Below are 14,751 nucleotides of genomic sequence, written 5' to 3'. Positions count from 1 at the left end.
TTGGATGTTAGAATAGGAGGTGTAGCTGGGGTCTCTCCACTGGGGCTTGGTCATCATGGTTCTGTAGCTGTCCGGTAACCTGGCCATATCCAACATTTTCTTCCAGAACCTGAAGTCTGTTTGGGCTCTCTGAGCTCATGAGGCTCATGTTCAGCTCAGCTGCCTTCAGAAACCGCTGAACTTTGCACAGGCCATGGGTGGCAAAGCACTTGTGTGTGCCCACCCTGCTGTTCAGCTTGGGGCCACCACTGGTTTCAATTATGACTTCAACAGGCAGCTTTAAGGGCTCCTCTATTCATCACAGAGCTTCACTCTCCATAATCAGTAATAAAGGAACACGGGCACTTCACAAATATAAAGTGCTAAACATAATCAGTCAGTAAAGGCAATGCATTGGGACTTTTCTACTTAACTCTTTGTTTCTTTCAAGTTAAAAAGGAAAAAAAATCATTGCTTATTTTATTTTACTTTATTTTATTTATTTATTTATTACTTTTTTTTCACAGGCTCTGGATGCACAGGCTCCAGCGGCCATGGCACACGGGCCTAGCCGCTCCAGGGCATGTGGGATCTTCCCAGACCGGGGCACGAACCCATGTCCCCTGCACTGGCAGGTGGACTCTCAACCACTGCACCACCAGGAAAGCCCTATTTTCTTGCCTTGAGTAATCTGGGTTAAATCTCATCCTGGCCACTTACCAGCTGTGTGACTTTTGGGCATTTTACCTAAACTCTCTGTGTCCCAGTTTCCTTACCTGTAAAATGGAAATAATGATAGTTCCCATCTCATGGGGGTTATTTGAGGAATAAATGAGATAATTCATGCAGAATACCTTTGTAAGGAGCTCCGCTCATATAAAAACTTGTTCAGTAAATGTTAGCTCTTATTATTATTATTTTAATTTCAAATAAAATGAAATTTTATTTCATTTCATAACAGGTCTTTTGAGTGTTCTTTTTTTTTAAACTTCCATTACGCACATGTTCACACACAAACACACAAATAGCTTATACCAATCTATACCAATATTCTCCACTCACACACACACACACACGTACCAATGTTAGCATTGACCGTGATCAATATAGTTTTCAATCTCATTTCATGTAGTCTCATGTTTTCTTCTAGAATATTTTAAAACACATCTCAAGCATCATGTCTTTTCACCCGTAAGTTTGAGTCTCTTTTTGATATTAAAATCCTTAATATTTAAGGTAAGAGCTTCTTGGGACTACATCTTCTTAACCTTAAACCCCAGACCCTAGAGGAGTTACTGCAGTTAGGAAACGCTTTACAATTGTTTGTTTAATTAGTGAATGAACAGTCCAAACTCAGCTTTCCTCCACCTTTTGGTAGATGCTCCATAAATATTTGTTGAGTAAATAAATGAGGGTGGGAATTTTATAGAGTGCCTGATGTATATGGAGATGCATATGTTTTACAAAAGCAACAAATATTTTTAATACTTGGATGAGACTCCAATACTTGAAACCCCACAGGTTTACTGTTGCTGTGAACGTTAATAATGCCCAAATAATTAGCACTTGAAAGGAGGTTTAATTCTGGCACTCAGATTTTTTGTGAATGCCTGACTGTTGGTAAGTTCACAAAAAGCAATTAGCAGATTCTTCAAACACATGACAAATCCTTTATTACTCTGCTTTTAAGTGACATGGTTTACAGAAAACCAAGTGTAATTAAATAACATTGAACTTGAAATCTACCACAGACTCAAGATATACAAGTTATACTTGGCAAGGCAAAACTTCTCAAACACTAGGTTGTTTCGGGTGAAAGATAAATTTCCATTAAGTAATTCCAACATGTTTTGTTTTTTTTTTGTCTTACAGACAGTTCCTTTGGCAATAACTTCCACTGTAGCTTTTATTATATAAAAATATAACAAAATTTCATTATATACAAACATTACATTACACCATGTACAGGTTAAAAACACTAAGAAAATGGCAAGCCACAAGGGAAATTAAAGTCAATAGCATGATAAGAATTAAATACTGCACACATTTCATAAAAATTACATGAACTACATTTTTGTTTGCAAATACCAAACAGTACCAATGTGATTGGAAATAGCTTCCAACAATTTCATTTTAAGGCACATCTTGCATATTTCTATATACAACACTGAAACCAGTCAATAACTTAGGGGCTTCTTGGAGTGACCTGTATATGCGTGACAACATGCAGCATGGGATTACACATTTTCATTGTCTTCCTTCTTTGGGGACAGGTACCTGCCAGGGGAGGACTCATAGAGGGGTACCCCAATCTCCTGCAAGTCTGGGAGCCTCCCTGGACGAGGAGGGGAGAGCAGAGTGACTGTCCTGTCATAGTCTCTGTGTAGCACTTTCTCATAGACGCTCTGCAGCCCCACTGTCTTGGGCAGCTGGGCCTGGTAGTAATTGTCCCTACGCAGAGGATCCCGGGGCAGGGACGTGCTCTTACAGAAGGTCGACATCTGGGCTGGGGGGTGAGTGGAAGCATGTGTGCTGGGCCCTCCCGCGCAGGAGGGGCTCCAGCAGCGGTCAGAGTGGCCCAGGATCTTACACTCCGCGGTGCACGCCCACAGTCCTAACATAAAAGAGAAAGGGAGAGGGCATGATGATTACTGAGATTACACACACTGTGCCTCCATCTTCAAAGCGTCAGACAGGGTCAGGGCGGCTGAAAAGGAAAGCGTGTAAGAAGATGAACGCCCTGATTCCAGACCTGAAATGAATATTGGTTCCTACAAAGCCACTTTAATATGAAGTTGGCTCAGCTTTAGCTGGAAGCAAAAAAGAAAAAAAAATTGATAAGCAGGATTTCTCTTCTCAGATAGTAACCTAACGGGATGGGAGTCTGGTTTATTTTAGGTGGTGGAGCTGCCTCGACTTGGCATTTTGAAATTCATGTTTGAGGCAGGCCGGAACCCGGAACTCAAGGACAGAAAAAAGTGAGAAAGAGGGAGCGGGTCCGGGAATGGAGATTGAGAGGAGAGGCTGTTGCAGAAACGGAGGGAGAGAAGAAAGGCTGAATTTGCAGGAAAGAGGAGTCCTCACCGCTCTGCATGTGGTTGATGAGATCCTTCTTTAGAGCGTCCCCGCTGATGTCGGAATCGCTATCGTTGAAATCACTGTCCCCTTTGCCGCTGTCTTTGCCGCTGAACTTCTCCGCTTCTCGGCCGGAGATGGTGTTGAAAGAATGTCCTTTCCAGACAGCCACAGGGGGCGCCGGCTCCTTTCCGAAACCAGGGGAGGCGCCGTAGGGCTGCAGCAGGGAATGGGGAAAGCAAGCAGGGGTGAGGGTTGGACAAGAAACAAAAACACAAGGGCGACAGGTTAGGCCTCTCCCACGCACGCATACCCAGACCCCTCCAGTCCCTTCCCCCAGCCTGTCCGCGGAGCACCGAGCGGGGCGCCCAGCCGAAGGAAGGCCTCACCTCGGCGTGCGCGCCGCGGAGCCGCTGCTGCCCCTCGAAGTGACAGGAGCTTTCCCCGGTGGCACTGCCGCCCTCCGAGCCCGGCACTTCGGCCGCGGCGACCGCGGGCGGGGGCGCGTCGGCCGCGGGGCTGCCAAAGGGCGCTTTGCCGCTGCCAGGGAAGGTGAGCACGTCGAACATGTTGGGCCTGGGCCCGGCTCCCCGGGCGGCCTCCTCCGGGGAGCCGGGAGCCGAGGCTCCGCCGCCCGCCGCCCCGGGCCGGTCTTCCCGGCGGGGCCCCCCTTTGCGCACCTCCTTCTTGCGGCGGTTGCAGGTGGTGGCGATGGCGATGATGGCGGCCAGAAGCAGCGTGCAGCTCCCGGCCAGCACGATGATGACGATCAGCGGCGTGTCCCACTGTAGCGCCGGCCCCGACGTCGCGAGCCGAGAGCCGGGAGGGCGAGAGTGCTCCGAGTTCGCTGCACTGGCTGGCGACACCAGCCCGCGCCCGCCTCCCGCTGTCACCACGAAGCTGACAGCGGCGGTGGTGGAGAGCGGGGGCCGGCCGCCGTCGGATATGACCAGCAACGCCCGGAATACTCGGCCGGGCGGCTCCTGAGATAGGTCGCCGGTGAGCACGATCTCCCCCGTTCGGCTGCCGATGGCGAAGGCTTCTCGCGGCTCCTGCTGTAGCAGGTCGAATGCCAGCTCCCCGTTGGCACCCTCGTCTGCGTCCCGGGCCTGCACGCGCGCCACGGCCGTGTCCCTTGCCGTGCGCCCGGGGACCGCCACTTCCAGGGAGCCGTTGGCCGGTGCCGGGTGCACCAGGACCGGTGCGTGGTCGTTCTGGTCAAGCACCCGCACTTGCACCAGGGCACTGCTGGAGAGCTGAGGGGAGCCGCCGTCGCTCGCCTGGATGCGCACGTCGAGCTGGCGAAGCGTCTCATAGTCGAAGCTGCGCAGCGCGTAGATGGCCCCGGTGGCCGGGTCCACCGAGACATAGGTGGACACAGCGCCCCCAGCGCGGCCCACCTCGGCCTCCAGCAGCCGGTAGGTGACCTGGCCGTTGCGGCCCAGGTCCGGGTCTCTGGCGGCCACCGTGGCCAAGTAAGCCCCGGGCGGGTTGTTCTCACGCACCGACACCTCGTAGACCGGCCGCGTGAAGAGCGGCTCGTTGTCGTTCTCGTCGCTCAACCGCACCAGGTAGGGCCGTACGGTGCGCAGCGGGGGCGCGCCGCGGTCCTCGGCCACCAGCGTCAGGTTGTACTCGGCTATGCGCTCGCGGTCCAGCGACCCCGCGGTCACCACCAGGTAGCTGCCCGCGTAGGCAGGCTGCAGTCGGAAGTGCTCGTGCCCATAGAGGGCGCAGCGCACCTGCCCGTTGGCTCCCGAGTCCCTGTCCGAGGTGCTGACCAGCGCCACCAGGCTCTCGCGTGCCGCCCCCTCTGGCACCAGCGAGATGGCTCCGGCCTCTGGCGTCCCGGGCCCGGTCGACGAGGTCGCGTCCGCACCCCCGAGAGCAGCGGCGGCGGCGGCGAAGGGCGAGGCGACAGGCGCGCCCGGGGCGGCCAGCGGGGTGATGGCGATGTCTGGCGCGTTGTCATTGACGCCGCGGATGCGCATGATGACCTTGCAGGTGGCGGCGCGGGGCCCGGGGCCGCGGTCCTGCGCCCGCACGTCCAGTTCGTAAGTGTCCTGGCGCTCGTAGTCCACGGGCCCGGCCAGGGTGAGGCGGCCCGAGCGCGGGTCGAGGCGGAAGAGGCGGCGCGCCTCGGGCGGGGTACGGGAGCCGAAGGCAAACACCACGTCGCCGTTGGGGCCCTCGTCGGGGTCCGCCGCGTCCAGGTCGAGCAGTAGCGAGCCCACGGGCGCGTCCTCCGCCAGCTCCACCTCGGCCACGGCGCCCTGCGGGAAGGCCGGGCTGTGGTCGTTCGCGTCCAGCACGCGCACACTGAGGGCGGCCGTGGCGGAGCGCGGCGGGCGGCCTCCGTCCTGGGCCACCAGCTCCAGGTTGTAGGCGGCCTGGCTCTCGCGGTCCAGCTCCTGCAGCAGCACCAGGTCGGCGCACTGGGCACCGTCCGCGCGCGTCTGCAGCTCCACGCGGAAGGGGCTGTGCGGCTCGGCCAGGCGCACGCTCTGCAGCCCATTGGCGCCCACGTCCTCGTCCACCGGCACCTCTAAGGGTATGCGCGTGCCCACGGCCGCGCCCTCGGACACCTCCACGGGGATCTGGGCCCGGGGAAAGCGCGGCGCGTGGTCATTGACGTCCCTCACCTCCACTTCCACGTGCACCAGCCGGAACTGCTCCTGCGAGAAGCTGACCACGTCGAAGGCCAGCACGCACTGCGGGGCCTGGCCGCACAGCCGCTCGCGGTCCAGGCCGGCGTCTCCGACGGTCAGCTGCCCGTCGCCCTCGCGCACTCGGATCAGCGAGCTGTTGAACTGCTTCATCAGGCGGAAGCTTGTGTCTCCGGACACTTTCATATGCAGGTCTTCAGCCAGGGTCCCGATGACTGTTCCGGGGGCATCCTCCTCGAAGGTGCTGTATCGCACTGTCTTGCTCTGGGCCACGGAGAGCACCCAGCAAAGGCTGAAGAGCTGCAGGGGGAAAAGGCAGGGGATCCCCCCGCGCCTCGCTGGACTCATGCCGCCAGCCCCGAGCGCTATTCCAAAAGGCTGAGGGAGCGATTCCTCTCTGGTTTGCAGGTCTGGGCGTGAGTCCCAGGGTCCCCAGAGCACGCTTTTTGCGAGGCGTGTGCGGGAGAAGTCTGCAGGCTGCAGCCTGGAGATGCAGGCGGGCTCTGAGGACGCGTGGATGCCGCTCAAGGCCCACACCTCTCCCTCGCCTTTTCTCGCTGGAGCTGCGCCGCCGCGCGCCGCCTCCGATCTTATAGCAGCCGATATGCAAATCATCCGAACCGGGCAGCCAATGGCGGCCTGGCCCTCGCGCAGCTCCTACGCCAGCCTCCGACAATCCCTTTAGTGTGGAAAGGCTTAGAGGGGAAAACAAGAAATGAAGATTAGGGAATCTTTCCTTTGTTTCTTTAACTCCTTTTGCTTTTTTTTCTTTCCTGTCAGCGCTCTGCCTGTAGAGGAGTTGGCACGGGTCGCCGGGCATTAAAGGAGCGGACGATTTTGTTAATTGTGCCCCTCCTGTGCTGGCTGCTTGAACTGACAGCCATCATATGGGATTTCGCCCCAGTGGCTCGGGACCCCGCGCTCACTCTCTGCGTTTTGCACTTCGGAGGCCTTGAAACCGCTCGCGGCCCCCTCTGCACAGACTTGCTCTGCCGGGTGAGGCTCAGTTCGCGTTCTTTCCCAGCTTCCCACGGCGCTCGGCAATAGCCTCTCGATTTAGGAGCCCGAAGGATAAGGGAAAATTGATTTTATTCAAATTTGTGTACGCAGTTGTGTTTTGCTCGTGTGAGCCCCGGTGATCAGAGCTGCCACTTCCCTTTCAGAAAAGAGCTCTGCGACGTGTTAGTATATATATCATTGTCCAAATGGCTTTCTTAAGCCCTGGGCGCTAGCAGACAAGGGGGAAAAAAGTTCCAAATAGGATTTAGCATAAGCTTGAGGAGATTTGGAAAGGTTTCAAAGATCAGACTGTATCAAAGGCTTATGAAGTCCTCGTTAGTAGTGGAAATAGAATGGCGTGGCAGGCGATCCCATTGGAGGCCCCAATGTCTGTATTATTTAACTGTGACAAGCTAAGGGGAGAGAACGTTGAACAGTTTCCACAGCGGAGTTGGGCTAACTTGAATATAATGAGCAAACGCCACATGTATCCATTATGTTCCTCTATTCATCCCCAATCACTACCATAGCTCTCTGGCTAAACGGTGATGGGCGCTGAATTCCACACAATACGGCTCGTATTAAAGTGCATTTAGAGAACTTTCCCTCCTGATGCCTTGTTCCGCCTATTTAGAGGATTTTCTTTCTGTTCTAATAGGGCCGCTCTGGGAAGCAATACTCATCCCGTTCCAGAAGAACCAAATCACAGCATGACGTTGAAACCTGGCACGAACCTGGGGGAACTTAACCATCTGCCTTGCCTACTAAAGTGTGGAGCTTCGGCATTGCCAGCTCTGGGCTGGGCGGATCTCCCGGCTGGTCAGGCATTGCGCTGCCCGCACAGGTATTCCTCCCTCCCCCTAGCATCCCTGAAGACCAGGGAGATGGGTCTCCAAACCCAAGCAAGACAGATTCTTACTGATTCTTATTGAAGAGATTTATTGAGCAGGCTATGCAAATACAAACGAAGGAGGAGAGGTAAAAAAAAATGTAACCCACAGGGAGTTTTTTTTTTTTTTTTTTAAGGCGATGGATTTGATAAGCAGACTGCATTTAGCAAATGTTCTTCGGAATCCTGATTATAGTTCTGCTGTCAACACCCGATCTGTGTTTTCCTTTGCCTCAAACCCGAGGGGATGTGGCTGGTGTCTTTTCAGAAGAGTTACAGCAGTCCTCCCAGAGTAGGGAGACCAAGCAGGGAGCTGGGTGGGCAGTGAGGGTGGAGAAGTATGCCAGAGGAGCTCTGAAGTTGCCAGGGGGCAAAAAATGCAGCCCAAACGTCATAAGAGCTCTTATGAGACTGGGGAGGGGGGATGCGCTAGACTGTGGATGGTTGGGGGCTTCCTCAGAGCGATCTTGCCTCTCGGTTCCCTTCCCTGCCTCCTCCACCTCGTGGGCCTGGTAATGCTCAAAGTAAAGAGGCCAGGCACAGCGGACGCGCTGGAACGTGGAAAGGGCGACGCCCCCTACGGGAGCCCAATTCCCAGCTTTCTCTTCCACTTTCCCCCCCTCTCAACTGCCATTTAATAGCTTGCTCTCTCTCTCTGCTCCCGCCCAAGAGACATTTCTCTCGGAGAGTATGAGCAGCCGAAAGAACTTTCCGTCTTCCATCCGAGCCCGTAATACTCCCACCCCGGCCCGCTGGTGACCTTTGGCGCTCCCAGGTTCCTGCACTCGCTCCTCAACCCCGTGCCGGGACAGCCCGGACGCGGACAGATTCCGAGCTCGGCAGTCGGACAGCGGCCTCCGAGCTCGGCAGTCGGACAGCGGCCTCCGCACTGCCGCTAGAGTAACCGCGAGAGTTCAGGTCGGTGTGCTGCCGCTGCCGAGCCCAGAACAGGGCAGGAGGAAGGATGGAGAGGGCGGTGGGGCCGGAGTCGCAGAGAAAGGATATCTTCAGCTGCCCCCGTGAGTAGACACTTGCGAAGAGCCCGCCCGCGAGTGGCTGGGAGACGCAAGTGCGCGCCCCGCGCCCCCGCGCCTCTTAGTTCTGGGCTGGACCGCTGGAGCCCAGCAGCCCGCTGTTGAAATTTGGGTTTTTGGCTTGGCGGGAGAATGGGAACTACCTAATATTTTTACTCAAAGCGCTTCCACGTCATCGTGCTCATTCTCAAGACTGAAATAAACAAAGGAGTGCAGGTGGTGCGGTGGGGGAGGTGGGGGGAGCAGGCCAAAGCCAAGAGGCGGGAGGAGGGATTTGGCGCGGCTAGTAGCCCAAAGCATCTTATCCGCTGCCAGCTCCTCGGCCGCTCCAAGTGGCCGCGACAGCGGCGGCGCCGGGGAGCGCGGAGCGCAGAGCCCTGAGCAGGGAGTCAGGGAGTAGGGCGGCGAGCAACTGCCCCGGCTGGCGCGCGGGGGCCTTTCCGAGCCGGCCTAGCTGTGTGAAGGCACGCGAGCAGAAAGAGCTCCGGGCCTCCAGCCTCCAGATTATGGAAATACGATTTAAAATAGCGCACCAGCGCCTACAGCAACTCCCTCGGGAAGCCAATTGTCCGAGGAGGCGGGGCCGGAGGCGGAGGGGGAAGGGATCGCCGCTCGCCCTCCCCCGACGCTGATCCGGGCGCCACAAAGCCGCTCAAATCGGCTTGTTATCATACCAAAGGCCCGGGTTGGCTCAAAGGAGCCCCTTTCTTTGGGTTTTAGCAACTTCGCCGGCAACTGTCTCGCAATCCTGAGAACAAACACGGCCCCACAATGGCCGGCGTTTCCTCGGCATGCAAATGTGGCGGGCACCGCAAAGCTGGGTTTCTGTTACCGAGCCTAATGCCCGCATTGTGAAACTCGCGTGCAGACCCCGAGATTGACACGGGCGTCACGTGACGGATTAGGGCTCCAGGAAAGTTTTCGTGGCAGCGACAATGGGGGAGCTCAGCCTGATCCGATATCTCCCACAGTTTAGCGGGAAGGAAAATCAGGACATATTCTCATACGTAATAGGATTATCTTCTCCATTTCAAGTTCTATACAGCATGCAATTTATTTTTAATTAGGATTATATCTACCACGAAAAGGACTTTGCTGGAGAGTGTAATTCTAAGGATGGATGGGGACAGGGGTTATTTGTTTCACCTTTTAACTTAAAAAAAAAAAAAAAAAAAAAGCCAGGGCCCATCGTCTTTCCTCCAACAGGCTCACTCCATCGGATAAACCTTACAGGGAAGTTTGCAGCAAGTGCAAATCCAAGCAGAGAACAGAGGCAGCTCTTCAGAGGCATCCAGTTCATTCTTGTAACCAAAGCACACTTTGTAGATATCTCTTAGAATTACTAAGTCGCTGGGTTTTCTGGGGTTTGCTCTCTAGAAATGCAACCAAGCTCTTTTCTACACTCCAACTGCTTACTTCATATTTTAGAGAAAGATTCCCCCGCCTCCATGTTGGTCTGTTAATACTGGCATAGTGACTTTTAAACGTTAATATCACACCGCAGAGCAACATCTTCTATAGACCTGATTCAAACTCAGCAGTCAGACAGTGAGACAGTTTGGAGGTGAAGGTAACTGTTGTTTAAACTTTGATTTTGGATTGATCCCAGTGCCTGACGCTCACAAACCCTGGACCATTTCCAGGTCCCAGGTCACCCATCCTTTTGTTTGTTCTGTGTGTCAGGATGCTCTGGGAAACCCACTTAACCTGAAAAGAAACAAAACATGGCTGTTGACTGCAGGCTCTGGAATCATCCTGCTTAGGTTCAATCTGAACATTACTATTGATTTGCTGGGCGACCGTGGGCAAGTTACTTGATCTCTCTGTATCTTAGCTGCTTTATCTGTAAAATGGGGATAATAATAGTACCTTGTAAGATTGTCCTGAGGACCTTGTAAGATAATATAGTATCAGGTGCTTAGGAAGCTCTGAATACCTGTTAGTTATCCTTTCCTTTTAAAGCACAGGGGGAAAAAAAGATCCAGGCCATATAATGTAAACGTCTTATTTTATAGGTGAGGGATTTGTTCAGAAAGAAAGAAAGAAAAACCCTCCCATTTCCTGTCTACATTGCTTTGGCTTCCTGCCTCCCACCCCTGCCCCCTTTCTGGAAATAATAATAGACATAGTGGTAGGTGTACAGATCCCAAGAGAAGGAGAAAATGGTCATGTGAGTGTTCAAGTAACTTTAACACCCTCATGTCATTTCAGAATCTTTTGGTCCCTTGCTGTCTTATTGAGATCAGATGATGGCAAAAAGGAATTTTCAGTAACCTTTTTCACCGCTCATTTCCACAAAAGCCACGTATCATGATTGAAACCACTTACAGATACAAATATTTAGTGGACAGTGACCCATAATTCTGGGGGAGCAGGAATATTCCAAAGGACTTTCCCTCGTAGGATGCCCAGGAGCATGAGGTAACCTCCTATGACTTACATGGAGCTGATGTGTAAAAAATGTTTGAGCCTGTGCTTCCCCTCTGTGTTGGTCTCCTAGGGCTGCAATAACAAATATCGCGGATTGCATGGTTTAAACAACAGAAAAGTTTTTCTAACAGTTCTGGAGGCTGGAAGTCCAAGATCAAGGTGCGGGTGGGATTGATTTCTCCTGAGGCTTCTCTCCTTGGCTTGCAGATCCTCACATGGCCTTTTCTTTGTGTGCACTTGGCCCTGGTATCTCTTCCTCTCCTTAAAGGGGACACCAGTCGTATGGGATTAGGGCCCCACCCTTATGACCTCATTTGACCTTAATCCCCTCTCTAAAGGCCCAGTCTCCAAATACGATCACATCCTGTGGTACTAGGAGTTAGGGTTTCAACATGAATTTTGAGGGGAAACAGGTCACTTCATACACCCTCATTCTCTCAACAAACACTACTGAGAACTTACTAAGGGCCAGCCTCTGTGGTGTGTGCTGTAGGAACAGAGATTAAAAAACAAAAAAAAAATGATCCATACTGATGTAAATAAATGGGAGAGAAGAGACAAATCTCTCATGCAAGAAGAATACCAAACAGTTTATGCAGATATTCTCCCTTCTAGGAGGGTGAGAAGCAGTCCTCATCCTTAGGGGTGAGCTGTGCATAGGGACTTCCTTCCTAAGAGGACAGACAGCATGGAAAAGAGGGAGAAAGAGGACTTTACATGGAGAAACCTGACAGACACTACCTCCACCACGTGATCAAGGACGACATCAACAGCAGTAGGTCATGTGCATCGTATGTACCCTTGATAAGATGTGATGAAAATGGCACTTTACCTCCAGAACACAGAACCCCAGTCTAATTATAAGAAAAACATCAGACAAACACAGATTGAAGGATATTCTACAAGATACCTGACCTGGACTCCTCAAAACTGTCAAGGTCATCAAAAGCAAGGAAACTCTGAGAAACTGTCCCACTTAAGAGAAACATGACAGGAGACATGACATCTAAATGCAGTGGAGTGTCCTGGAACAAAAAGAAAATGACATTAGGGAAAAACCAAGGAAATCTGAATAAAGGATGGGCTTTAAATAATAACAATGTATCGATATGGTTCACTAATTGTAACCACTGTACCATACTAAGGTAAGATGTTAATAACAGGGGAAACTGGGTGTGGAGTTTAGGGGAACTCTTTGTACTATCATAGCCATTTTTCTGTAAATCTAAACTGTTCTAATATAAAGTTTATTTAAAAACAGAAAACCAACCAAAGAAATGATAGACATTGCCGGCCAGCCCAGAAACAGGGGAGAGAGAAGAGGGAGGAGACAGAATCGGGTGTGAGAAGTGCGGCTGCTGATCACAGGTGCTGCCCGCAGTCCTTGGAGGGCGGACTGTGGTCACATGCAGGTGTGCACTCCCTGCCTGTCGAGCCCAGAGGAGGCGGGGGCTTGACTGTGCCGGGAACTGGAGGTGCTCAGAGAAAGCTTCCAGGAGGAGGTGACATTTGGGCTGAGGTTTGAAGAATGAGTAGAAGTATTAGCTAAGGGGAAGGGGAAGGGGAGGTGGAGGGGTGGAGGTGAATGGGACTTTTCTTTTTTTTTTTTTTTTTTTTTTTTTTTTGCGCAGGCTCAGCGGCCATGGCTCATGGGCTCAGCCGCTCCACGGCATGTGGGATCTTCCCGGACCGGGGCACGAACCCGTGTCCCCTGCATTTGTAGGCGGACTCTCAACCACTGCGCCACCAGGGAAGCCCAATGAAAGGGACTTCTCTTGCTCAAGGAACAGCAAGCTCAGTGGCACGAAGGTCTGAGGGCTGGGGTGCAGGGACCCGTGAGGGGCTGGGGTAGTGGCAGAGGGGTGAAGAAAGCCAGGACGGGTGTGTAGGTGCTTCGTACAGCGTGTTAGGAATTTCACTTTTATTCTTAAGGCAACGGGGAGCTGTGGAAGGACGTCACCCCTGATATCAGGGGGCTCACTAGAGTAAAGGGATGGGGAAAGAGGAGCAGGGAAGGGAGTTGGAGCAAAGACCCTAACCTGGTAGACTTTGATCTGGGAGGAAGGTGAGGGGCCACCCTCTCAGGTTGCCCCTGTGGGTTGGGGAGCAGTGACTAGCTGGTTAGTAGTCCGGTGGATTCCCGAGAGACTCGGCGCAGAGAGACACGGGTTGAGATGGCGCTTGCTGTCTGCAGGTTCGGCCAGAGGACTGTGTTTCCTGATGTGTCAGTCCTGCCTTCTCTTCTAGCCAGAGATTGCCGAAGCCAGTGGTTGGGAAGAGCTGGCTGGTGAAGCTCCAGCCCTGACCAGTCCTCTGGAGATTACAGTTTCTCCTGGGAACCTCCTCTTGGATGTCTGGTTGCAAGCAGAATGCAGGTGGATGGCAGCGAGAGGGAGGGTTTTCTTTTTGTTCAGAAAGCTGAGGTTTCTCTGGGTTCAGCCAGGAGCAAGTCTGCATACCTTCTGTTGCGTGTCTGTCCAAGCCAAAAGGTGGTGGGAGGGGGGCGGGTTGTCCCACAGCTGGCCATGGCTTGGGGCAAGGACAGAGAGCCAGTTTCCCCTTATAACCCCAGGATTTCCTGTTGGGGGAGGCATTCAGAATTTCCCTGGTGCCCTTTGGTCGGAAAGCGAGGGATATGGGATATGGCCTGGGCTCCTGGGACCTTGTTTCTGGTTCGTGGGCACTTTGAGGCAGAATTAGAACCGATTACAGAGTTCATGGTGGAAAAGAAAGGTTGTTGGAAACCAAAGGAACCCTCTGTGAGAAGCAGAATCCCCATAAATCTCTGCTCAAACCATGCGCAAGATTTCTGAAGATAGATAAATGGGATGGACTAATTGATTTCAGAGCCTAAAACATGTTGCTGCAAATTTTGGGTTTTGGTATTAATAAATTCCACAGGATTCAAAAGAAATTAAAGCAGGAAGCTAGAGCCTTTTCAAGGCAGAGAGAATTTTAATCATTGATTAGTCTTTTTTTTTTTTTCCCCTCAAAGTCATTGTTCAGTGAGTGTAAGTGCACAAGACTTCTGATTCAGGGCTTCCTTTGCATCCGATGGCTTGAACTCTCCTGCTCTAAGTGGGTCACAATTCACTTTTGAAATGGAAATGAAGTCTGCACGGCAGTATCAACTTCAGAGCCCTGGGACCCGGGCCCAGTCAGGGTATGGGCAGAGTCTGGCGTTATAAATTTCTCCGTAGATCTGAGAGCAGTTTTAGGCCATTGATCTCATGTCATCCAGAATCGAGATGGAGTGACAGCTGATAAACTGCATGGTGACAGGCTGAGGCCTTGGAAAAAAAAAAAGTCTAGATGTGGGTTAAAAAAATAGGCTGATGGATTAGTTATCGGCCTCCCAGTCCCCCTTACCCTGGATTCTTTCTGAACACTATGGAAGCATTTATTTTCAGGTAATTTTACAGTTGTCTTTTTGTTCTTCAGAGGTGCTTTGGTCTATGAAATCTCTCAGGGAGTTTAGATGAAATCATTCTTGTATGTATTGCTTGATGGTCCCCATAGCTCTGGCTCTTAGGTCTAAACCCTTTGGAGGCTTTTACCTGCAGGGAACTGGCATGCAAATAACCATCAGCATTTAATGCTAATTTATGATTCTTTAGCAGCTAAAGAATCACTAAACACTACTTGGTTTAACAGGGACAGGTGGGGAAAGAGGAATGCC

At 52.4% G+C, this 14,751-nt stretch overlaps 1 protein-coding gene across 2 annotated transcripts; it reads right to left on the bottom strand.

Moving 5' to 3' along the window:
* Positions 1-1,626: 1,626 nt before the first annotated feature.
* Positions 1,627-6,279, bottom strand: PCDH8 (protocadherin 8). 2 transcript variants are annotated; one of them, XM_007468595.1, is made up of 3 exons: positions 3,444-6,279; positions 3,064-3,271; positions 1,627-2,593 (listed from the first exon to the last, which is right to left on the bottom strand). In XM_007468595.1, the coding sequence occupies exons 1-3, from the start codon at positions 6,066-6,068 to the stop codon at positions 2,217-2,219; spliced, it is 3,210 nt and encodes a 1,069-aa protein (XP_007468657.1). In that variant the 5' UTR covers positions 6,069-6,279; the 3' UTR covers positions 1,627-2,216. The 2 variants fall into 2 exon arrangements, with proteins under 2 accessions (XP_007468657.1, XP_007468658.1); XM_007468596.1 differs by having other exon boundaries at positions 3,735-6,279.
* Positions 6,280-14,751: the final 8,472 nt, after the last annotated feature.

Source organism: Lipotes vexillifer, unplaced genomic scaffold (assembly GCF_000442215.2).
Source record: "Lipotes vexillifer unplaced genomic scaffold, Lipotes_vexillifer_v1.1 scaffold479, whole genome shotgun sequence".
NCBI classification, from domain to species: domain Eukaryota; kingdom Metazoa; phylum Chordata; class Mammalia; order Artiodactyla; family Lipotidae; genus Lipotes; species Lipotes vexillifer.
The sequence above is the reverse complement of the archived record's forward strand: the minus strand, read 5'-3'. Positions and strand labels throughout refer to the sequence as shown.